Source organism: Siphateles boraxobius, unplaced genomic scaffold, assembly GCF_051911475.1.
Source record: "Siphateles boraxobius isolate OS27281-9 unplaced genomic scaffold, OSU_SipBor_1 8, whole genome shotgun sequence".
Taxonomy (NCBI): domain Eukaryota; kingdom Metazoa; phylum Chordata; class Actinopteri; order Cypriniformes; family Leuciscidae; genus Siphateles; species Siphateles boraxobius.
Genome location: NW_027509208.1, coordinates 38,086,784 through 38,111,200, shown reverse-complemented (window position 1 = coordinate 38,111,200; position 24,417 = coordinate 38,086,784). Strand labels below are relative to the sequence as shown.

Sequence of the window (24,417 nt, the reverse complement as noted above, 5' to 3'; positions counted from 1 at the left end):
CGATGGTAGGAGACAAGTGTTTGCAATCCTTGTCAGAGCCGTATCTGGGGTAGAGGATGCTACTGCGGCAATATGTGATGCTCGTGACAATCTGATGTCTTGAGTGCCTTTGGGTCTCGCTCCCTGTTTGTGCCATCGATTTGTAAGTCGATCGTCTTGTTTCTCTTCACTCAGTATAGACCGTCGAGGAGCACTAGATTTCTGGGACTCACCGGCTGTATGCTGAGGGCGTCCATGACGAAGCTCTGTTGTGTGTTCCGTCTGGTTTGGTGGTCCCGCAATTAACTTTGTTTCAAGAATTGCAATCCTTTGTAAAAGTCTGTGGCAGTTAGAGCAGCAAGTAGATTCCAGAGGAGGCATTTTCTTATCCTTATGAATGTAGGCAGTTGTGTTTTCTCTTCCCCCGGAATGTAAGCTTTCAGTGGGAGGCTGGTCTAATAAAAGAATTCTGCTTTTGTAGTAATCCAAGCGTTTGAGCACTGTGCTGATTTGCTGAAATTAAAATTAGGTGATAAAAGGAGATACAATATAGAAATATAAAAGCGATAGAGCAAAGCGCGGAGCAGTAAGCGAGAGCGTCCGAACAGTAGCTGAGCAGGAAGTGTAATCAAAAATAGGTGGAACTAAGTATTATGGTGGACGTTTCTAGAAATGAAAGCTGTTTTGGGTGCTGTGGTTGTTGCTGCCATTTTACAGGTATACATTTTGTATAAATAAATTGTATTGTAAACTATAAGTATAAAAATATATTTTTATTTTATATTTATAATTTAAAAATAGCAACATGTACATGGAAGTCATTTCATGGAATGACTCCAATCACAAGGTAAATCTTTTTAGTGAATTAACAGTTTTATCAGAATATAAACCTGTTTAAATTAAATCCAATTCCCTATCAGGGAACTCGAGCTGCGTGACAACGCTTTGGGAACCTGCGTGAGTGCGTCATGAAGCACATATGAAATCAGTCCAATGGCGAGACGGAACGTCATAGGCGGGTGACGTCATCGACCAGGAAACTATATAAGCACCCCAAAACACAAGCGCGTCAGCTTCTGAGTCTTCAGCAAGCGCTCTGTGTGTGAATATATCAGTCTGTGTCTCAAAGTGTTTTTGTCTGTCCTTAGAAATTGCTAGGCAGGAGTTTTTCACATATAAAGTGCAGCATGCCCAGTCAGCTCTCGAGGGAGCTGGTTGCGAGCATTGCGAGCATTGCGAGCGTATGTCAATGAAAACGCTCCGCTCCCGCCGAGCCCTCTTCGAGGAGAGTGGTTTGGTGCGCGCTCCCCAGGGTTCGGGTCCCGCTGCTGCCGAGGCACAGCGGAGGCTTCAATCGTGGGGATCGCAAATGGATCTATCAGCGGGGATTGAGACGGGCTCTGCCTTATCTCAGCCTTTACCTGGTAGATCCAGTGCCTCAGATCCAGGTGTGGAAGCACGCGCTGCGGTTTCTTCCCCCCAGGCTGAGGCACCAGCACTTCAATTATCCAGTTCTGAGGATCTGAATGTTGAAAGTATTGATACAGCAGAGATTGGGGACTCGTCACTTCAGTCTCCTGCTAGTGAGGAGCTTATGGAGGTGCTCACTCGTGCTGTAGAAAAATTAAGCATTGAGTGGCTAGCTGATAGACAGAAATCTCGTTCAAAAAGTAAATTAGATGAAAGATTTCTGCTGTCTCGTGCTGCACCTCCACGCCGGTGTCTTCCATTCTTTCCTGACCTCCACACCGAGGTGTCGAGGTCATGGAAAAGACCAGTGTCATCCAGAATATTTAGCCAGCAAACATCTGTTTATTCAAATATTTCTGGGGCTAAGAATTATGGTTATGGGACGATGCCTAAGGCTGAAGAAATGCTAGCGAGCCATCTATCTCCAGATATGGCATCGTCATTTAAGACACTGGCATTGCCCACAAATCCATTAAGAAATACCTCTGCTTTGGTGGGCAAAGCTTACTCGGCGGCAGGTCAAGCGGCAGCATGCTTACATACTATGTCGATATTACAGGCATATCAAGCAGACCTTTTAAAAGATATGAGTGAGGGGGATGAAATTAGTGCTGACGTAATTCGAGAATTACGTCAGGCAGCAGATCTTTCTCTCCGTGCCACCAAGGAGACGGCCAAATCAGTGGGCCGTTCCATGGCAGCCATGGTGGCAATGGAGAGACACTTATGGTTGAATTTATCCAACATGAAGGAAAAGGAAAAATCTTTTCTCCTGGACGCCCCGCTTTCAACTGCTGTCCTCTTCGGTGACTCAGTGAATTCGGTCATCGATAGGTTTCAGGAAGAGAAAAAGCAGGCGGCGGCGCTCTAGAAATTTCTCCCCCTCCGTGTTCATGTCTCCGGGGCTGCTGGGCGGGAGCAGCCCCGGCCGTCGAGTAGTTCCTCACACCGGGCGCAACAGAAAAGGAGTGTTGCGTCTCGTGCTCCTCCCCAGCAAGAATGGGCCGAGGCGCGGCGCTCTCAGACGAGGTCTTCCAGGGGCAAGGCCAATCTGAGGACGGTGATTGTCGCCAGGAAGGCTTCGTCGAAGAAGAAGCCCTGACGCCAGAAACGTTAGGGTACTGAGGGTGGTCCCCACCAAGAGTGAAAGGTGTTCGTTGCAGTACACAGCGCCCGTTCTCTCTCTGTGCCCTCAGGGGCCCGTTCTGCCAACCCCGCCTGCGTGCCGGGGCGTAGACGGTCCCAGCGAGCGCTTTCCCGAGGGACGCTCGCCCGCTCTGAGGAGCGGTTTAGAGTGGTCAGACCAGTTGTTCCCTGCCGGTGCACCGTTACAGGGCACTGTGTCTGCCACTCAAAATATTCCAGAGGCCAGTCTCGAGAGACTGGTACCCTTAGTAGAATTTTTGGCAGAGTGGAAAAGCCTTCCAAATGTATCTCATTGGGTCCTGCAGACTATCGAGAATGGGTACGCGATTCAGTTCAGATCACGCCCGCCTCGCTTCAGAGGGGTTCTGCCCACAGTGGTGGGCCCCGAGCAGGCTCTGGTTATGGAACAGGAGGTGAAAACTCTCCTGCTGAAGGAGGCTATAGAACGAGTTCTTCCTCCCAGCAGAGAGTTGGGTTATTACAGCCGATATTTCATCGTTCCAAAGAAGGATGGGGGGTTGCGTCCAATTTTAGATCTGCGCCTGTTAAATCGCTCAGTAGGGAAGCTCAAATTCAAAATGCTTACTCTCAAGCAGATCGTGTCACAGATCAGGTCCGAGGACTGGTTTGTCACGATAGATCTAAAGGACGCGTACTTCGACATTTCCATCCTTCCACAACACAGGAAGTTCCTGAGGTTCGCTTTCGGGGGCGAAGCGTACCAGTATCGGGTTCTTCCGTTCGGCTTAGCACTGTCTCCCCAAACTTTCACGAAATGTATGGATGCAGCTCTGGCTCCGCTGCGACTCCAGGGCATCTGCATTTTAAACTATATCGACGATTGGTTGATTCTGGCTCAATCGGAGCATCAGGCGATTCGGCATCGAGATGTCGTTCTCGCCCATATCAAAAAGTTGGGGTTGAGGCTCAACGCCAAGAAGAGTGTGCTTTCTCCAGTACAGAGGACCACTTTTCTGGGCGTGGTTTGGGATTCGACGACGATGCAGGCACGTCTGTGTCCTGCTCGTATAGCTTCGATTCTCTTAGCCGTCAAACAGGCAAAGCTAGGCCAGTCACTCACTGTAAAAGAATATCAGAGGATTCTGGGTCTGATGGCAGCAGCGTCGAACGTTATACCTTGCGGCCTGCTGTACATGAGACCACTGCAGTGGTGGCTCAGGACCAAGGGGTTCTCCCCGAGGGGAAACCCGCTCCACAAGATCAGGGTCACGCGACGGTGTCTCCGTGCTCTGGCTATGTGCAAAAGAACCTTGGTTCCTGTCCCTAGGTCCTGTGTTGGGGGCTCCGTGTCGTCGTGTAACACTAACGACGGACGCCTCTCTCACAGGTTGGGGGGCGATCATTAGTGGTCACTCGGCCCAGGGTCTGTGGCAGGACCATCATCTTCATTGGCACATAAATTGTCTAGAAATGATGGTGGTGTTTCAGGCTCTGAAACACTTCCTCCCAGACCTGAGAGGTCACCATGTTCTTGTCCGGTCAGAAAACACATCGGTGGTCTCTTATATAAACTATCAGGGGGGTCTGCGTTCGCGCCCGTTATACAAGCTGGCTCACCAGATCCTTCTATGGTCCCAGGGGAAGCTTCTTTCACTGAGGGCGATATATATCCCGGGGTATTTGAATCAGGGGGCAGACATCCTGTCGAGGCAGGGGCTGAGGCCCGGGAGTGGAGACTCCACCCCGAGGTGGTGGAGCTCCTATGGAAACATTTTGGTCGTGCCGAGGTAGACCTATTTTCATCCAGGGAAACATCACACTGCCAACTGTGGTTTTCCCTAAGTCCTCCAGCCCCTCTGGGGTTGGACGCGATGGTACAGGAGTGGCCGAGGTCACGCCTGTACGCATTTCCCCCGATTGCTCTGCTCCCAGGAGTTCTGGAGAGGGTTCGCCGGGACGGGGTCAGTCTACTGTCGGTAGCCCCGTACTGGCCGGCCCGAGTTTGGTTTGCGGACCTAATTTCTCTCCTCGACGGCTCTCCTCTGGAGATTCCGATGAGGAGGGACCTTCTCTCTCAGGCGAGCGGGTCGATACTTCACCCCCGGCCAGATCTATGGAGGTTGTGGGCTTGGCCTCTGAGGGGGCCCAGCTCATAGAATCTGGTCTCTCCACTGAGGAAATTATATGCCTTGAGGTGGAAAATGTTCACCTCTTGGTGTGGAGAACACCAGCTGGACCCAGTTAACTGCCCGGTGGGTGCAGTGCTGGAATTCCTTCAGGAGCGTTTCTCCACAGGGTTATCCCACTCCACACTGAAGGTGTACGTGGCGGCCTTATCTGCTTACCACGTCCCTTTGAGTGGTGCTTCTCTCGGGAGACACCCACTAGTAACCCGTTTCCTTCATGGCATTCTGAGGCTGAGGCCAGCAGTTCGCACGAGGGTGCCGACCAGGGACCTGGCGGTTGTTTTAAAAGGTCTCTCTCTAGCACCGTTCGAGCCCATTGAAGAAGTTTTGGAGAAATTCCTCACTCTTAAAACTATCTTTCTTCTGGCTATATCTTCATTAAAAAGAATAGGAGATATCCAAGCTCTGTCGGTCTCTCCCTCATGCTTGGAATTTGCACCAGGCATGGTGAAGGCTTTCCTCCTCCCTAGGCCGGGATACGTTCCCAAGGTACTAACCAATGTGGTCAGGCCTATTGTACTGCAGGCTTTCTGTCATCCTCCATTTCTGACGTCGGACCAAGAGATACTAAATCTGCTTTGCCCTGTTAGGGCCCTTGATGCGTACGTCCACAGAGCTGCCCTGTGGAGAAAGAGTGAACAGCTATTCGTTTGCTTTGGACCCCCTAAGAAGGGCTGTCCAGTATCTAAGCAGAGATTGAGCAAGTGGGTGGTCGAGGCCATCTCACTTGCCTATGAGTCTGCCGGTCAGCCTTCTCCTTTGGCTGTCTGGGCTCATTCAACCAGGAGTATGGCTGCCTCTAAGGCTATCCTGTCAGGAGTATCAATCCAAGATGTTTGTGATGCGGCAGGCTGGTCCTCACCGCACACATTCGTGAAGTTTTATCATCTCGACTTCAGCTCCACTCCAGGGGGGCAGGTGCTTTCGTCCGAATGTGCGCTCTGACTTCACACGACGGACACTTGCTCGTATGGCGACGTTGGTATTAGCGTTCCCAAAGCGTTGTCACGCAGCTCGAGTTCCCTGATAGGGAACGTCTCTGGTTACGTATGTAACCCTAGTTCCGCTGCGTGTCTATGCCATACTCCCAGCATGCCCGTGAGCACTTGCTTCAGTCTTATCAGAAGCTGAGGCGCTTGTGTTTTGGGGTGCTTATATAGTTTCCTGGTCGATGACGTCACCCGCCTATGACGTTCCGTCTCGCCATTGGACTGATTTCATACGTGCTTCATGACGCACTCACGCAGGGGCGTTCCCAAAGCGTTGTCACGCAGCGTCTGGTTCCCTTCAGGGAACTAGGGTTACATACGTAACCAGAGACGTTTCAGGGCCTTGTTGATCTTTAGAAAGGCATTTTGTTGACTGTTGGGAAGACCATGTTACCTTGGAAGCTGAAATGTTGGGGGGGGGGGGGGGGGGGGGGGGGTATATGCACTATATCTATAAAGGTACACTATATCTGCTTCATGATGTAGTTTTGGTTCATAAAAGGAAAGGTAAGAAAATGGATGAGAGTCTGTGAAACAGATTTCATGTAAACAAAATGTTTTTATAATTGAATAGCTCATACGATTTCAGTATAAGATTTTGGTAATTTAAGTGGCACAGAAACAAAGTGATTTGAAAGTGTTTTTATTTTTTATAACAACATGGTTTTCTTGTCTTTATGCAGCGCAATACTGTGTATAGTTTATGTTCTGAATTATATGTAATGATCATACATAATTGAACTCTATGTTGCAGACTGAAATTAAGTTTTCCCCTGTTTTAAACAGAGAAGCTGAATTGTGTAAATGGACGTAATAATCAGAAGCCAAAACGGAATCTTGGAGAAGCCTTTTCTTTGTTATGAGTTTAGTAACACGTCTTGTCAGAAGTTTGTCTATCCTTTGGAAACTCGAATATTACTTTACATCCTTTTTAGTGTCTCTTCGATTGTCACAATCATAGGAAACATGTTAGTGATCATAACGGTTATTCATTTCAAGCAGCTTCACACACCAACTAACTACCTCATCCTTTCACTGGCCGTGGCCGATCTGCTTGTAGGAGGAGTTGTGATGCCTCCCAGCATGCTGCGCTCCATCGAGACGTGCTGGTATCTGGGAGATTTGTTCTGTAAAATACACAGCAGTCTTGATGTGACTTTGTGCACTACGTCAATTTTAAACCTCTGTATCATTTCTTTAGACAGATATTATGCCATATGTCACCCCTTTCAATATCACAGTAAAATGACATCACTGACCACACTAGTTATGATTATTATCAGCTGGACCCTTTCAGCTGCTCTGGGGTTTGGCATGATCTTCATGAAGCTTAATATTCTTGGCATTGAAGATTTTTACTATGAGAACATTACATGTAACGGAAGTTGCACATTGTTTCAGAGCAGAGCATCAGCTACCGCAATGTCATTGGCCTGTTTTTACGTTCCCGCTTTTGTCATGCTCTGCATGTATCTGAAAATCTTACATGTGGCTAAAAGGCAGGTGGAAGCCATTCAGAGCGTGAATTCTGAATTTAAAAAAGAAGGAAAAGCCACTAAGACTTTAGCCGATCCCTTCATTGGGTATTCTGTACCTCCACTGCTGTTTGACTTGTTCTTTTGGGTCGGATATTATAATTCTACATGTAATCCCATAGTGTACGCCTTCTTTTACAGTTGGTTCAGACATGCATTCAGAATTATTCTATCCAAAGCATTATTTCAGACGAATTCTTCAAGAACGACACTGATGTAATAATGAAAAGATTATATGCAAATTAATTTCTTGATATCGTATTTTCTGATTGGTACATAATGCAATTTTATTTAATTTTCTACGTGATTTCTTGTAAGAATCCTGTAAAATCCACCAGTGTGGATTTTTGCCTATCTAAATTAAATTTTAATAAAGTTTCACTGTGAGAAAAATGCACGGTCAGTGCTCTCTCCTCCATAACACTTTCACTGTAAACCTTTAAAGCACATGAGACAAGATGAAAAAGAAGACATGGACAGCTCCCCGATTGCCCAATACACTCATTGTGAGGTTCTGTAAGCCAGAGAAGGACGGCCGCCCCAGGGAGGCAGTGCTTGACACTTCCCATAATCATGAACCTGCAATCCTGACGCACACACATAACTGCTGTGCACATGCAGGACATGAAACATTCATATGGCACACACACGATAATTACCCCAGCAACAAACACACACACTCACACACACACACACACACACACACACACACACAGACACAGACACACACACACACACACACACACACACACACACACACACACATATATTTGTATATGTATATGTATGTGTATACACCCAGGAGAGAATGTAAATACATGCTATTTGACATGAATGTGCATGGCCTGCCGGCCCATTCACCCCTTGTTTTTTTATATCCAATGGGTAATTGGAAAAGAAAAAAGGGGAGTCGCAGGGAAGGGCTAAGAAGACCCAACCCCTAAAACAGAATGTTCTACCGAGATTCTGGTGACATCCAGCCGGTAGTAACGCACAAAGGAATGAGGAGAAGCCCAGCTGGCAGCGGAGCAGATGTCCTGCAGTGACACTCCCCTAAACAATGCGGAGAGAGAAAGGTGGAGGGTGAAAAGCGGACAACTTCAACACCTTCCGCTTAAGGGAAACCTTATCTCCACTAGGAGATAATTTAGTTCACGAGGAATAAACAGAGAGTGCATGACACTGACACGTTTAGCTGACACCAAGGCAAAGAGCAAAGCGGTCTCGAAAGACAGAAGCTTTAAGGAAATACTTCCCAGAGGCTCAAAAGGATATTGAGACAGAGCCTCCAGCACCATAGAGAAGTTCCATTCTGGAACAGTTCTCCTGATGACTGGCAAAGAGCGACGGGCACCCTTCATTAATCTGCGGATTAGAGGATGCTGCCTGACCGTTGAGCCCTCAAAGCCCACATGACAGGCAGAAATCACAGCCAGGTAGACCTTAATTGTGAAAAAAGACCTCCCTTTTTCCATGAGGACTTGAAGGAAACACAAAATATCTGTAACTGAGTACTGATATAATGTGAGACGAAGCCCATCACACCACCCTTCAAACACTTGCCTCTTACAATCATTTAACCATTTATAAAAAGGCCCTGTATAGTAGCAATCACACGCGGCAAAAGCCCCAGTGTGCTTTGGTTTGTCCTCTCACGGACCAGGCACAGAGAGCCACCCTGTCCGGATGTGGGTTATAAATCTCCCTTTTTGCTTGAGACAATAGGTCTGTATGGAGGGGGAGGCTCCATGGCTGGGGATATAACAGAGGGATTATCTCCGCCAGCCATGATGCTTTTGGCCACCTGGGTGCTATCAGAATGAGAGACAGGCGTCGCCGTTCTGTATTCCCTATGATAAGGAGGGCTCCATCCTTCTTGCGTACGAGAAAATAAAGGCTATAAAAGCCTGACTTGCTCAGAGAAGGCGGTACCAATTCTATGGCCCCTTTGCACAGCAGCTTCGCTATGTCTGCGCGAAGCAGATGTGTTACTTCTGCATTCACAGTTGTCGCGGTCCGTGCTTGAAAGCGCGGAGGACGGCGAGCGTACTGTAGCGAATAGCTGTGCCTTATTGTTCTCAGCACCCATTCTGAACCCCCTGGAATGGCTTTCCATGCTTTTAAATATGTAGCTAGGGGGCGAATGGTCTCCAGGTTCTGATCGCCGCGCTCTGCGGGGTCGAGAACTGAACCGGATGTGTGGGCGCGGCGCGCGCGCCCTCGGTGCTTGCTGACAGCAGTGACAGGCTGATACATAAGAGGCGTCCCGATTTCCGTGAATGGGAAGCGCCCTTTATCACTTTGTGATGCGCGAGCGGAGCCTTGGGCAGAGTGTTTATTAGTAAGCGTGAGCGCTTTTGTGCGGGCACAAGACTTACACATAACTTTGACGTCCCGATCGCTTTGGATGGGGAGCGTTTTATGATAGCCCTGAGACGCGTGCAAAGCGCTTTGGGCCAAGTGTTTATTAGTAAGCGTGAACGCTTGTCAGCGGGCACGAAACTTACATACATATTTGACGTCCCGATCGCTTGGATGGGGATCGTTTTATGATAACTCAAACGCGCTGCGCTTTGAGCAGAGTGTTCATAAGAAAGCGTGAGCAGGCATGAGACTTACAGTTATATGTGATGCCGTGATGGGCGGCATTTTATGACAACTCTGGAATGCGCGGGCAGCGCTTGGGGAGAGATGTGTGTTAGTAAGCGTGAACGCTCGTGGGCGGGCAGAGGACTTACGTTTATATTCTGACTGATATGAGTTTTAATGGCCGTGTGAAAGAGCGGGCAGAAAGTAGGCGTGGGCACGGACTCGTGGACACATTTCCTACGTTTACCACTCTAGCGGCTATTTACCGCTTTATGGGAGTGGGCTCTTTGAGTGACACGGGAAGTGTTGTGCTTGTGTGTAGTGGTGAACACTGAGGTGTGGGCACCTTTTCTACACTAAAAACACCATCGGCGAGAGCCGGATCTGAATACGGCAGCTCGCTGAGGAGAGCCGCATAATTTGTATCTGCTGCGGGAGCCGGGATCGAACACGGGTCTCTGGCGCAAAAGCTGTGGATTTCACCACTGAGCCACAGGGGGGAATGACATCAACTTCAGTTAGCGCCAGCACATAAAGAGAGCGTCATCACAGTTTCTGTGTGTCGGCGTTTGTTTGCAGGCGTGCGTGTTATATAACAGGCTCATGCTGCAATATTGACATTATCAGCCGCTCAAATTAAGAGAAGCTGAGAAATGTTTGAGAAATGGGGGATAGTTCGGCCTCGGCGGTACTAAAACACACTCATTCCGCCGGTGACGCATGCGCACGGGGCGCGCGGGAGGGCGCGTTCGCTTTCTGTACGTAAGAAAGCTTGCCGCGATATCAGAACTGCATACAATTTTTATCCGCTGCGAGAGCCGGGAACAAACATGGGTCTCTGGCGTGAAAGCTGTGGGTTTAGCCACTGAGCCACAGGGGGAAACAACATCAGTTTCAGTTAGTGCGAGCAATAAAGAGAGCATCATCACAGTTCCTGTGTGTCGGCGTTTGTTTGCAGGCGTGCGTGTTATATAACATGCTGCAATATTGACATCAATATTGACACCAGCCGCTCGAATTAAGAGTAGCTGAGAAATGTTTGAGAAATGGGGGATAGTCCGGCCTCAGCGGGACTAACCCACTCTTTCCTTATTTTACCAGTGACGCATGCGGGATGGGATAGCTTTCTTGTAACGTAAAGAAAGCTAGCCGCGGTTAGAACAGTGTCAACGGCGCGTCCTCATCCATATCAATCGCCTCGTCCCCTGAGGCGGTGGCAGCGCGGGCGGGAGCCGGCGGCTGCGCGTCCGGGAGGGGGGTGGAGAGATAGACGCTCGATGGAGTCATTCCGGCGAGCGTTTGCATCAGAAACAACGGCAGTGCGGCTCGTGAGCGGCAGCTGCGCGTCTGTGAGGGGAGGCGGGAAAGGCGAGAGAGAGGCTCGAGGGAGGGAGTCCGACGAGCGCTTCGCTGTGGCCACCGGCTCCGGTGGCCTTTGAGAACGGCGCATCTTTGCGCGGTCCTGCAAAGGGCGGAGTGACAGCTTGAGGGTTGAACACTTCGAGCAGAGCCCGCAGGGTCGACATCGGAAGTGCGTCGCTGAGCTCACAAACCCCCGAGAGGGCAGAGCTGCGTGTTCCTGGCCCAGGCAGAGAGTGCAGATCACATGGCAGTTTCCGTCGCTGAGCGGGGCTCTGCACGAGGCGCAGGAAGTGCGAGGCATCTTGAAAAAGACGCTCGCTGCTCTTTTAGACAGTAAGTTTTGCAAGAAAGGATACGTCGCCGGATAGCGTAGCTCGCACGGATCGCTAAAGGTGTCGAAGACGGCCGGCTTCTTCAGGCACTGTCCTAAGCTGGCTTGTCGCTTCCTCGACGGCGGCGGCTTCTTTCTAGATCTAGCGATGTGGACAGCTTCGCTGATGAGATGAAAAATCAGAGAATACAGCCTACGAGCCCTGCTTATATACGCTAAGCCACGCCCATTCTGGCGGGCTTTGAAACTGTGAAGGCGAGAGCACCCTTCATTGGACGTGACATCACGTCGGGCTCAGTGGTAGGCTGCTGCAGTTCCCACAGGGCAGCCTAAGAGCACGCTAGACAGCCTGCTCTAGGTCAGCTAGCTGCTGCACTGCGTTGACAATGGATACAAAAATTAAGGATAATTTTTTGGCTTCAATATCTCGAGAAGATGAATCTTTCCCGTAGTGTAAGCTAACTTACGCAATACGAGAGAACCTCTCGCAAGAGAACCCATCTGCTCCACACCAAAAGCTTGTGAGCTAGAGCGTGAAGTTTCGATGAGAGCACACCGCCTTGATGGTTGATGTAAGCCATTGCCGTGGTATTGTCGCAGCGTACGAGCACATGATGTCCCTGCAGGCGAGGCAGAAAATGGTTCAGAGCTTTCCATATGGTTGTAAGCTCTAAATAGTTTATGTGCACTGAACGTAGTCTGCTCGGCCACAAACCGTTCACTGTTCTGCCCTCCTGGGTGGCACCCCAGCCTGTTAAGGACACATCTGTCATCACAATTTTCCTTATCATAAACGTCCCCAGAGGGGTTGCCTGTGCGTAAAAGTCCGCGCTCTTCCAGTTGCGCAAAGCTGCCGAATAGGCATGCGTCACTGTTACAGAGCGGCAAAGATCGCATGTCGAGCTGAAATGTAGTGTCAAAACCCATTTCATGAACCATTTCTCAGGAGTCCCAGCGGCAAAACCTGGATAGATAAAACCATAATACCCTGTAGCCTGAGGCATGTACGATATTGTAGTTTCGCCCCGTTTCTGAACTGCGAAAGACAGTTCATTAGAGAGAGAACGCACTCTTGAGATAGACGAGCTCGCATGGAGACTGAGTTCAACTCCAAGCCCAGGAAAATCACAGTCTGACTGGGTGTAAAATTGCTCTTGTTCATATTCACCCTGAACCCCAGAGATGTCAAGAAGTCAAGTCATCCTCATTTATATAGTGCTTTTAACAATGTAGATTGTTTCAAAGCAGCTTTACAGAGATAAACATATAATTTAAGGTAACAGAGATTGGTTTGGTTTTAAAGTGGCTCTTGAAAAAGGTTTTTTTCCAGCTAAAGTTAGTTTTGATTGATTCACTTCCGTCTAAATGATCGTTTGTTATTAAATTAGGGGTCGCTAAGACGACACCGTTCTCTCTAAACAGACTTTAAAAGTGAACCTGTGATAGACGCTGATGGCGTTCACATGCGCATTAAGAATTGATTCTATAGTTATGTGCGTTTGAATATATGTGCGCAGGTTTGTAATTCCTTACAAACCATGCCTAAACAAACTACTTGTCTATAAATTTTGATGCAGAATTTTTATTTTATCTTCACTTTGGGCACTTCACTTTGGGTAGGTACGCGAACCGAAAAATTCCACAACGTTTTATCTGTAGAGTGGTATAGGGATCCTCCATAGGGAGAGGCTAGTTGGCACTTCAGCACTGCATTGTCATCAGATCCAGGCGAAAGTCCATCGTCAGATCTGGAAACGCCCTGGATCCAGCAGGCTGCGGGAAAACCTCGGGATAAACAAAGACACTAAAATTAGCGTAGATGCCATTCTTCTTATGATGTAACGAGTACATCAGGATATGAGGGAAGTGTTCCCAGTTCCGGCTGACCTAATCTAAGCAGCCTAATATTGAATTATAGAAGGCTATAGAGTGTTATGTGAATGCTAGGTCAAAGAGATGTGTTTTTAGTCTAGCTTTGAACTGACAGACTGTGTCTGCTTCCCGGACAATGTTAGGAAGATTGTTCCAAAGTTTTGGTGCTAAATAGGAAAAGGATCTACCGCCAGCAGTCGATTTATATATTCTAGGTATTATCAACTGGCCGGAGTTTTGAGATTGCAATAGACGTGAAGGACTATAATGCGTTAAGAGCTCGCTCAAGTACTGGGGAGCTAAACCATTTAGTGCTTTGTAAGTAATCAACAATATTTTAAAATTTATACGATGTTTAATAGGGAGCCAATGCAGTGTTGACAGAACCGGGCTAATATGGTCGTACTTCCTGGTTCTGGTAAGAACTCTAGCGGCTAGGTTTTGAACTAGCTGTAGTTCAAGGGCAACCACCCAGTAGGGCATTACAATACTCTAGCCTTGATGTCATGAACGCATGAACTAGTTGTTCCGCATTTGTCAATGAGAACATATGACGTAATTTAGATATATTTTTAAGATGGAAAAATGCGGTTTTACAGACACTAGACACGTGACTTTCAAATGAAAGATTGGTATCAAAGAGCACACCCATGTGATGTGTGTGAGCACACGGCAGGTGTCCTGCCACACTTTCTCCTTCGATACGGCTATAATGAGCCAATCGTCAATGTATGTCAAAAACCTCAGACCTGACATTCTCAGGGGTGCAAAGACCGTCTCCTCACACAGAAAGAAACTCCTTGGGCTTAATGAGAGCCCAAACAGGAGAACTGTGAATTTGTAACATGTGCCTTGGTAGGCGAAACGAAGAAACTTCCTGTGCGGCGGATAAAGGCTTATGTGGAAGAAAGCATCTTTGAGATTGACCGATGTGAACCAGTCGTTCCGTTTTATGGTGCGGGCGAACAGGCCATTAACATTCTAAAATTGTATTTTCTCAAATGTTTGTTCAACACACGGAGGTCCAAGATTGGGCGGAGAGAGCCGTCCTTCTTTGGGACCAGGAAATAACTATATGTAGGGGGTGTGTGGCTGGTGTGCGGTGTGCGGTGTGGTGCGATGTGGGGTGTGGGGCTCTCCAGCTATTGTGTTGTTTTTTTTCGTTTGTTCTGCGTTTAGTCATTCCTTTCCTATCAGTTTCACCAAAGACGAACTACTGGACATTAGGAAACACACACCAGAAACATTTTCTACAGTTTTTGATTATTCTGACGTTTTGCTGGACATTCTCGTCGGAGGGGCAGCTGTGTTGTTCAAACGCACGGTCAGACGCAAATGCGGGAAGTGCAACCGGCGCGCTGGTTAAACTCCGCGAGCGTGGCCTGCGCACTGCACTTCCCAGTATTCATCTTGCGAATCTCCGATCCATTCCTAACAAAACGGATGAACTTCTTCTCCTCACCCGCACTAACAAGGATTTTTAAACTCTGCTTCTCTGTGCTTCACTGAAACCTGGCTGATTGAAGCCATACCAGACAACGCAATACATCTGCCGGGCTTCCAGCTGTTCCGAGCGGATCGCATCGCGGAGCTAGCGGGGAAAACGAGAGGTGGTGGATTCTGTTTCTACATGAACGAAAGTTGGTGTTCAGATGTAACAACACTGAAGAAGATGTGCTCTCCTAATTTAGAGGCACATTTCATGAACTGTAAACCCTTCTACTCGCCTCGGGAGTTTTCCTCTTTCATTCTCGTGAATGTATACATCCCTCCAGACGCGTGCGTGAGCGCGGCGCTACAACAGCTGACTGAACAAATAGCTGAAACAGAACAAAGGTATCCTGACTCTCTTTTAATCATTCTTGGGGATTTTAACAAAGCAAATCTTTCCCGTGAACTACAAAAATACAGACAGCACTTTACATGTCCCACCAGAGACAATAATATACTGGACACTGTTACACCACAATAAAAAAATGCGTATCACTCTGTCCCACGGGCAGCTTTGGGGCTCTCTGATCACTGTTTGGTTGATCTCATACCGACCTACAGGCAGAAACTGAAATCAGCTAAACCTGTAATAAGGACTGTAAAAAGATGGACTAATGAAGCAGAGCAGGATCTTTGATCTTTGATCTGCTTTGATTGCACTGATTGGACTGTTTTTGAAGCTGCTACCAACGATCTGGATGAGCTCACAGATACTGTAACATCATATATAAGTTTCTGTGAGGATACATGCATTCCTACCAGGACATTCTTATCATTTACTAATGATAAACCATGGTTTACTGGGAAACCTAAACACCTTCGTCATGCCAAAGAGGATGCCTACAGAAGTGGGGATAAAATCTTGTATAACCAGGCCCGAAATAGACTGACAAAGGAGATCAGAGTTGCTAAAAGGAACTACTCTGAAAAACTGAAAAAACTGTTTTCGTCCAACGACCCATCATCAGTCTGGAATGGCCTGAGGAACACCACCAACTACAAGTCACCATCCCCCCGATCTGTGGACAATCCACATCTGGCTGATGATTTAAACTCATTTTATTGCAGGTTTGAAAAGCCCTCATTCACACCACACACCGGCTCAGACCTGCACTTCACACATTCACCATCACCTCCTGCACTCCCATTCCTCCCCCCTCCTGCCATCCAACCTGAGCTTAAGGTCTGTGTGGAGGACGTGAGCAGAGTCTTAAAAAAACAGAAGACTAGGAAAGCCTCAGGCCCAGACGGCATCTCATCTGCTAGTCTAAAAGCCTGCGCTGATCAACTGGCCCCGGTCTTCACGCAGATCTTCAACAGATCATTGGAGCAGTGTGAAGTTCCCTGCTGCTTCGAGCGCTCCACTATCATTCCGGTCCCCAAAAAACCCAAAATCACTGGACTTAATGACTACAGACCTGTCGCTCTCACGTCTGTGGTCATGAAGTTGTTTGAAAGACTGGTGTTGGCCCACCTTAAGGACATCACTGGACCCCTGCTGGATCCCTTTCAGTTTGCTTACAGAACAAACAGGTCTGTGGATGATGCAGTCAACATGGGACTGCAGTATATCCTGCAACATCTCGACAGACCTTGGACTTATGCAAGGATCTTATTTGTGGACTTTAGTTCGGCCTTCAATACCATCATCCCTGATCTTCTCACAGCCAAACTGACCCAGCTCTCCATACCATCCTCGATCTGTCAGTGGATCTACAGCTTCCTGACGGACCGGCAGCAGCGAGTGAGACTGGGGAAACACACATCCAGGATTCTCACCACCAGCACTGGCGCCCCCCAAGGGTGCGTTCTCTCCCCACTGCTCTTCTCCCTGTACACTAATGACTGCACTTCCAAAGACCCCACTGTCAAGCTCTTGAAACTTGCAGACTACACCACTGTCATCGGTCTCATCCATAACGGTGACGAGTCTTCTTACAGACTGGAGGTTGAACAGCTGGCTGTCTGGTGCAGTTATAACAACCTTGAGCTGAACACACTCAAAACAGTGGAGATGATCGTGGACTTCAGGAGGAACACCACAGCACTCCCCCCACTCACCATCATGAACAGCACTGTGGAAGCAGTGGAGTCATTCAGGTTCCTGGGCACTATCATCTCTCAGGACCTGAAGTGGGATAATCACATTGACTCCGTTGTGAAAAAAGCCCAGCAGAGACTGTACTTCCTTCGCCAGCTGAGGAAGTTCAGCCTGCCACAGGAGCCGCTGATTCAGTTCTACTCAGCCGTCATTGAGTCTGTTTATGCACGTCCATCACTGTCTGGTTTGGTTCAGTTACCAAATCAGACATCAGGAGACTACAACGGACAGTCCGGACTGCGGAGAGGATCATTGGTGCCCCCCTGCCAAACCTCCAGGACCTATACTCTTCCAGAGTGAGGAAGAGAGCAGGTAAAATCATCACAGACTCCACTCACCCTGGACACCTGCTGTTTGAACTGTTACCGTCAAGACGGCGACTCAGATCACTGGCCACTAGAACATTTCGGCACAGGAACACTTTCTTCCCACAGGCCATTTCCCTCCAGAACAGTTAACACACCTCCCAAGGCATATGCCTTTAAGTGCAATACTCCCGCTGTTTAGTCCAATATCCTACAACTCATGTGATACTTATATGTAGATTTATTTATAATATTCAAAACACTGTAAATATGTTCATAATCTGTAAATCTGAAAATGTCTATTCTGACTAAACCCAACTATGATATTTTTATTCTCATATATTTTTATTTTTATTTTTTATTCTTATTTGTAGTATTATGTTTCTTGTTGTATTTGTATTTGTATATGTCCACTGGAAGCCTCAGTACCAAAACAAATTCCTTGTGTGTGCAAGCACACTTGGCAATAAAGCTCTTTCTGATTCTGATTCTGATTCTTAATTCTGATTCCACCTGAATCGCTCCCTTGTTTAGAAGGGAAGATATTTCCTCTTTCAGAATTTGTGCGGCGCTCTCCTCCGTGTGTGAAGTTGCTCACTGGATGAAAAAGAAAACCAGGAAAGAGGAAAATGAGTACTCGACCGGGAGATTTTCTCATGGCGTCCGCTGTGAGACCAAATGCTCGCTGGACGAAAGAGGAAACGTAATTGCTCTACTGGGAAAATTCTCGTTGTGAGACCAATGCTCGCTGGACAGAAGAGAAAAACAGGAAAGAGGAATGCGAGTACTCGACCGGGGAATTTTCTCGCTGAGTCCACTGTGAGACCAAATGCTCGCTGGACAAAAAGAAGAAAGAGAAATATGAGTGCTTGACCGGGAGATTTTCTCACTGCATCCACTGTGAGACCAAATGCTCGCTGGATGGAAGAGAAAACGTAAGTGCTCTACTGGGACAGTTCTCACTGCATCCGTTTTTTTTTTTTTTTTTTCTAATGGTTGGTCGTATCATGGGTTTATTCGATTCCTACGAATGGTGGTTCCAGAGGAGATATAGCATTTAACGTGTGGGTTAGGGGAATATCAGTTCTGAATAGAGAGGAACTGGTGTTGGGAATTGGTCCGCCTCTGGAGCCAGCATCCTGAATTTCTGGAATAGAAAACGAGACAGGGAGTCAGCGATTTGGTTTTCTGACCCAGGGATGTGTTTAGTGATTATGATGAATTGGTCGCCAGCTGAAATCCAGATGAGACGCCTTAGGAGTGGCATCAGAGCAGGTGAATGGGAACAGCCTTTGTTAATGCAATGTCCCCCACAGAAAAGCTGCTACTACGAGAGGGTAAAGCTCGAATAGCGCTGATGATTGTGATATGTCCTGGAGCTGCGGTGGCCATGGAGATGCGAACCAACGACCTTGATAAAATCCCCTAAATCGATTGAGAGTGTGCCATCTGTGAACAGTTGGATATCGATGGGGGACGAAACGAGATTGTTATAAAAAAAGGATAGGCCATTCCACTGGCTTAGGAATTTTATCCATAACCTGAGTTCGTCTTGACAAGCTTGAGTTATGGAGATGAGGTCCTCTAGCGAGTGGATGGAGGACGCGAGTGAGAGGAGATGCGATATGAATGGGCCCTGCAGAATGATGCGCATTGCAAAGTTCAAATGGCCGAGCAGGGATAGGAGTTTTTTATTTGGCAATTTGTTTTTTTAAGGAGAGTAGATGAGACAATAATTATGCGGTCGATTTTCTCTTTGGGCAGGGATGCTTGGAATTTCACTGAATCCAAATTAATTCCTAGGAACTCGACGGATGTTGCTGTCACACTCTCAGAACCCACAACATCCCTCACTGGCCACCAGAGGGCACCATCACCCGAGTATTGACTTTCTCACACATCACTCCTGGACTGATTACTCACACACCTGCCACCACTGATCACTCACGCACCTGCACCCTGTTATCTACCTGCATATAAGCCCCATTCTCTTCTCAAACAGTGCGAAGTCTCGTTTCCTCTGTGAACATTCTGAGCGTTTATCCCTGTATCTCTGCCTACCTGTGTTTGACCTCCGCTGATCTGATTATTCTGTTGTCTGCTGCCTGTCTCTCGACCCTCTGCTTCGTCCCCGGATTCTCTTCTGCTCGCTGCCAGCCCTGACCCCTCGCCTGGATTTGAAAAGTGTGAGCCTAATCCTCATTGTTGATCTTGCCAGTGTCTGACCCTTTTCCTGCTTACTACTCTTCTTAATAAAACTTTGCAAATGGACCTGACTGCCTCCGGTGATTCATCACAGTTGCGGGTCCCCTGGTTTTTTCCTGTGCAATGGGAATTCCAAACTCAGAAAAAACTTTTGGACTGTGAGGATGTGCGCGGCTGGGATGGCATTGAGAGGCGAGATTATTAAAATAATCGTCTAGCAGGTGAATGAGGTGGTGAATAGCATAGTTGTTCGACAAAATCCAGCAAACGGCTTCTCGGATATTTTTGGGCTGCTTTTGCATCCGAAAGTTAGATGCACTGCGAAATAAAATTTCCCGAGCCAGCGAACTCCGAATAGGTGCCATGAATCTGGATGGATAGGCATTACTTTGAAAGCAGATGTAATGTCAATTTTGGCATGGCAAGCACCCTGACCTGTGATTTTGATCATGTCGATAGCCTGATCTATGTAGTGGTATTTAAGTGAAAATTCATCGAGAGGGATCAAACTGTTTATGCTTGGGAACTGAGAATTGTGCGGGGCGGACAGGTCAATTATTAGCTGTTTTTTAGATGATTTTAGTTTTACATGATTTAAGATGAAAGTCTTGCCGGGGGCAGCGAAGACTGGCCTCGACGTCTTGGCAAGCCCAGGGCTGTTCTGGCAGGCGTGCGGCCGTGCGAAGAACCCTGGGGCTCAGGTGCGATGTCCGGCTTTGGAGGAATGATCCTGGGTCCGGCGAAATGCAACGGCGGATCCCTGGGAAAGTTTCTTTCCTCGTCAGATGAAGAACTTTGCTGTTGCAACATGGTGGCAAAACATTTGTTTTGGAATGTTATTTGGGTTATGTTTTGAAATGTAGGTTTTGTCCCTATTAGTCATTTATTATTCCAAATTCAGCCATTGTTGAGATTTAGTTTCAGGGCCTTGTTGCGCTTTTTTGTAGACATTTGGGAAGACTGTGTTACCTTGGAAACTCAAATGTTGTGATTTGAAAGGAGGGAGGTTATTATGAAACTCTTGTGCTACAGTACTGTATATATGTGCCCTCTCTTTAGCTTTGATTCATTGTAGAAGGAAGGAAAGGAAAGGTAAGAACATGGATGAGAGTCTGTGTAACAAATTTCAATGTAGATGAACATGATTGGAGTATTGTTCAAAAATAAAACTTCAGTGCAGATTTATTCTACTATATGGTCAAGTTAAGTATTGCATTTAAAATCCATTGAGTTTTAACAAGAAATTCATTCATATAGATGTGTAAACGTAGCTGCATTTTTGAAGGCTCGAATTGACTTCACTCCCTTGTTTCAAACAGGGAACCTCCAGTACAATTGTGTAAATGGATGCACAAATCAACATCAGCCTAAATGGAATCTGGGAAAAGACTTTTCTTTGTTATGAGTTTAGTAACACATCTTGTCCAAAGTTTTTCTATCCTTTTGAAACTCGAATATTACTCTACATACTTTTTAGTGTCTCTTCGATTGTCACAGTCATAGGAAACCTGTTGGTGATCATAACGGTCATTCATTTCAAGCAGCTTCACACACCAACTAACTACCTCATCCTTTCACTGGCCGTGGCCGATCTGCTTGTAGGAGGAGTTGTGATGCCTCCCAGCATGCTGCGGTCCATCGAGACGTGCTGGTATCTGGGAGATTTGTTCTGTAAAATACACAGCAGTCTTGATGTGACTTTATGCACTGCATCAATTTTAAACCTCTGTATCATTTCTTTAGACAGATATTATGCCATATGTCATCCCTTTCAATATAACAGTAAAATGACATCACTGACCACACTAGTTATGATTATTATCAGCTGGACTGTTTCAGCTGCTCTGGGGTTTGGCATGATCTTCATGGAGCTTAACATTCTTGGCATTGAAGATTTTTACTATGAGAACATTGACTGTGATGGAAGATGCACATTTTTTCAGAGCAGAGAGGCAGCAACTATAATGTCATTGGCCTGTTTTTACATTCCCGCTTTTGTCATGCTCTGTATATATTTGAAAATCTTACATGTGGCTAAAAGGCAGGTACAGGCCATTCAGAGCGTGAATTCTGAATTAAAAAAAGAGGGAAAAGCCACTAAGACTTTAGCCATCATCATGGGGGTGTTTCTGACTTTCTGGACACCTTTTTTCCTTTGTAATGTCATCGATCCCTTTATTGTGTATTCTGTACCTCCACTGCTGTTTGACTTGTTCCTGTGGGTCGGATACTATAATTCTACATGTAATCCCATAGTATACGCCTTCTTTTACAGCTGGTTCAGACAAGCATTCAGAGTCATTCTGTCTAGAAGAATATTTCAGAGCAATTCTTCAAGAACAATGTTATTGTAAATGTGATATCACAGTGATCCAAGTCAAATGTATTTATTGGAACTTAATGAAACATGGCATTCTGCATGTTCATCATGTTTGTTAGCTCTCACATTGCTATAATTTGATACCTGGTGGGCCTCAGAATTTTGCCACAGCAACGCAGAAATAAAGTCCATCTGCTATGTTTCCTGATCATCCCCTAAATCATTACTCGCCCACACCTCAAGAACTGAGATGAGTTGTTGAAGTGTTGTTTGCCTTATTCAGTAAATATAGCTATTCAAAGAAAATATACTCTGAAGATTTTTAGATTTGATTTTGGAGATTGAATCTTGAAAAAAATTGTATAAAAAATGATTTCCATTACACGAGAGTAGATGTTAAAACTTCATGCTGATTTGTACTCGGCTTTCGCCAAGATAATCACCAACTAAGACGTAGCTTTACAGTAACCTATGCTTCTCCATCCATTTACGCTTCTTTCCATCTGGTGACGTGAATCTTCTGTTTGGTGTTAATACAGTGAATAGCGCATCAGCACACACAACGGCTGCAACCACAGTGCGGGGCCCCCATAACAACCCTCTGGATTGAGCGGAGTAGGGAACATCTCTGGGGTCTTCAAGTGGGCACCTTCCGTCCTCAGTGTTTCGTCGACTAGCCCACGACACCTCAAGAGGGCTCGACAGTGACTCTGGCGTCCCAGAGTCACCCCCCTCCGTCCCCCACTCAACTCAGCCCAGGTTACTGACCTCTACTTCCCTCTTGCTGCTGAGACCTAACCACAATCTCACAATCTCTCCGCAACCCAACCATACGCGCCAACCCGTTTGACTAAGGCTGTCGAGCCCCACTGGGCGTTAAAATTTCACATGGAAGTGAAAAAATGCCACTGAAATAAGACAAAGGACAGATATTTTCAAAATTCATTCTCTAAAAACAAGTCTTAATATGTTATACGTTGTTGTTTTTTTCAAATATATTTTGTTTCATGGAATTTTCGATACTTGAAACCTTACATAAAAATATTCATTAAGAATTGGATTTTTTTGCATGGCAAAGACCTACTTGTGGCAAAACTGCATGATCAGTGCTTAATCCAATCTATATCTATCACACAAACTGAAGTGAATATACATAAGCGATCTCACTTTATAAAAAGCCTTAAATGAGTTTTTTCTTGTTTCATTTTTAGCCAGTGTGTAAACAGTGAATATACATTTAACTTCATCTACACTTACAACAAGCTTTTTAACAAGTTTTAAAGGTCCTATCTATCTTGTTTTTTTATTTTTTATAAATGTAACTTTTTTTTTTTTACTGTGTAATGTTGCGGTTTGAAAATGAAAATGGTCTGAAAAGTTACAAAGCACAAAGTCCATTCCAAAGGGACTTATTCTATATACTGTATCAGACAGCACTGTTTCTAAACTCCCTGAAACGCCTCCATTGGAGTCCTGATTTTCCCTGAAACGCCTCCATTGTAGTCACGATTTTCCCTGAAACGCCTCCATTGTAGTCCTGAGATGTCTTCCGAGAACGAACGTTACAATAATCCTTATTTAAATAATTCCCACCCAAGGCATACGCAATTAAGGGGCGATGCCTGGTTGAGCTGCCTTAGTAGTGTATTGAAACGTACTTGGTTACTAATGTAACCTCGGTTCTCTCTAGAAGAGGGAACAAGTACTGCGTAATATCTTACGCTAGGGGAAAACCTCTTTTCCACGAGATATTGAAGCCAAAAATTATCCTTAATTTTGAATTACTGTAAAACGCGTTGCAGCAGCAATGCAGACATAGGCGAGACGACTTGCGTGCCTATTGGCTGCCCTGCGGCAACTGCAGCAGCCTATCGAGAGAGGCCCCATGTGACGTCGATCCAATGGGGGCGCTTCGCGCCCACTGCGTCACGTCCCGCCGAAATAGGCGTGGTCTGGGCCTATAAATATAGCTCGATGGCTGATACAATCTGGTTTTCATCGCTGAAGCGAACCAGCGTGTTGCAGGCACGCCAAAGATACGCAGTACTCGTTACCTCTTCTAGAGAGAACCGAGGTTACGTTAGTAACCGAGTAAGTTCTCTTACGATTGGTTCTCTCGTACTGCGTAATATCTTACGCTAGGGGAACACTAGGCAAAACTCCGTGCGTGCTGGGATTCACACCAAAGTCCCAAGGGCAGGTGCCCGGGCACATATAGTGCTTAATCACCAGGGACTCGCAGAGAGTCGGATAAGAGAGGCTAAAAGTATCATTCTCCACAAGTAGCATCCTAAAGGAGCTAATCACATCGACAGTGTTCCACACAGTCAGGGTGAAAATATATTCGGCCTGATCTGAGTAACATTATGGGTCTTATTAAATGCTCCTGTAATTTTATCGGACAGCGAGCGATGCTCAAGCGGTTCCAGTATTCTGCGCCGAAGCAACGGGGCAGACAGTACTGATTGTTAGACCGACAAAAGTTTAGCCTGTAAGGCAGGAACCTCTAGGTTATAAATCCTTATAAATGTAGAAGGCGAGGCCCAGCCAGCCGCCATACATATATCCTGCAAGG

The 24,417-nt window shown here is 46.6% G+C and overlaps 2 protein-coding genes across 2 annotated transcripts; both read left to right on the top strand.

Moving 5' to 3' along the window:
• Positions 1–6,535: 6,535 nt before the first annotated feature.
• On the top strand, positions 6,536–7,486 carry LOC143729762 (trace amine-associated receptor 1-like). The gene has a single exon (XM_077221157.1). The coding sequence runs from the start codon at positions 6,536–6,538 to the stop codon at positions 7,484–7,486; it is 951 nt and encodes a 316-aa protein (XP_077077272.1).
• A 13,379-nt stretch (positions 7,487–20,865) lies between these two features.
• Positions 20,866–21,876, top strand: LOC143729657 (trace amine-associated receptor 1-like). The gene has a single exon (XM_077220993.1). It carries the CDS (start codon positions 20,866–20,868, stop codon positions 21,874–21,876), a length of 1,011 nt encoding a protein of 336 aa, XP_077077108.1.
• The last annotated feature ends 2,541 nt before the right edge of the window (positions 21,877–24,417 follow it).

What these genes read in the sequence shown, in the direction of transcription:
- LOC143729762 (XM_077221157.1), top strand. Translation starts at nt 6,536, where the DNA reads ATGGACGTAATAATCAGAAGCCAAAACGGAATCTTGGAGAAGCCTTTT.
- LOC143729657 (XM_077220993.1), top strand. Translation starts at nt 20,866, where the DNA reads ATGGATGCACAAATCAACATCAGCCTAAATGGAATCTGGGAAAAGACT.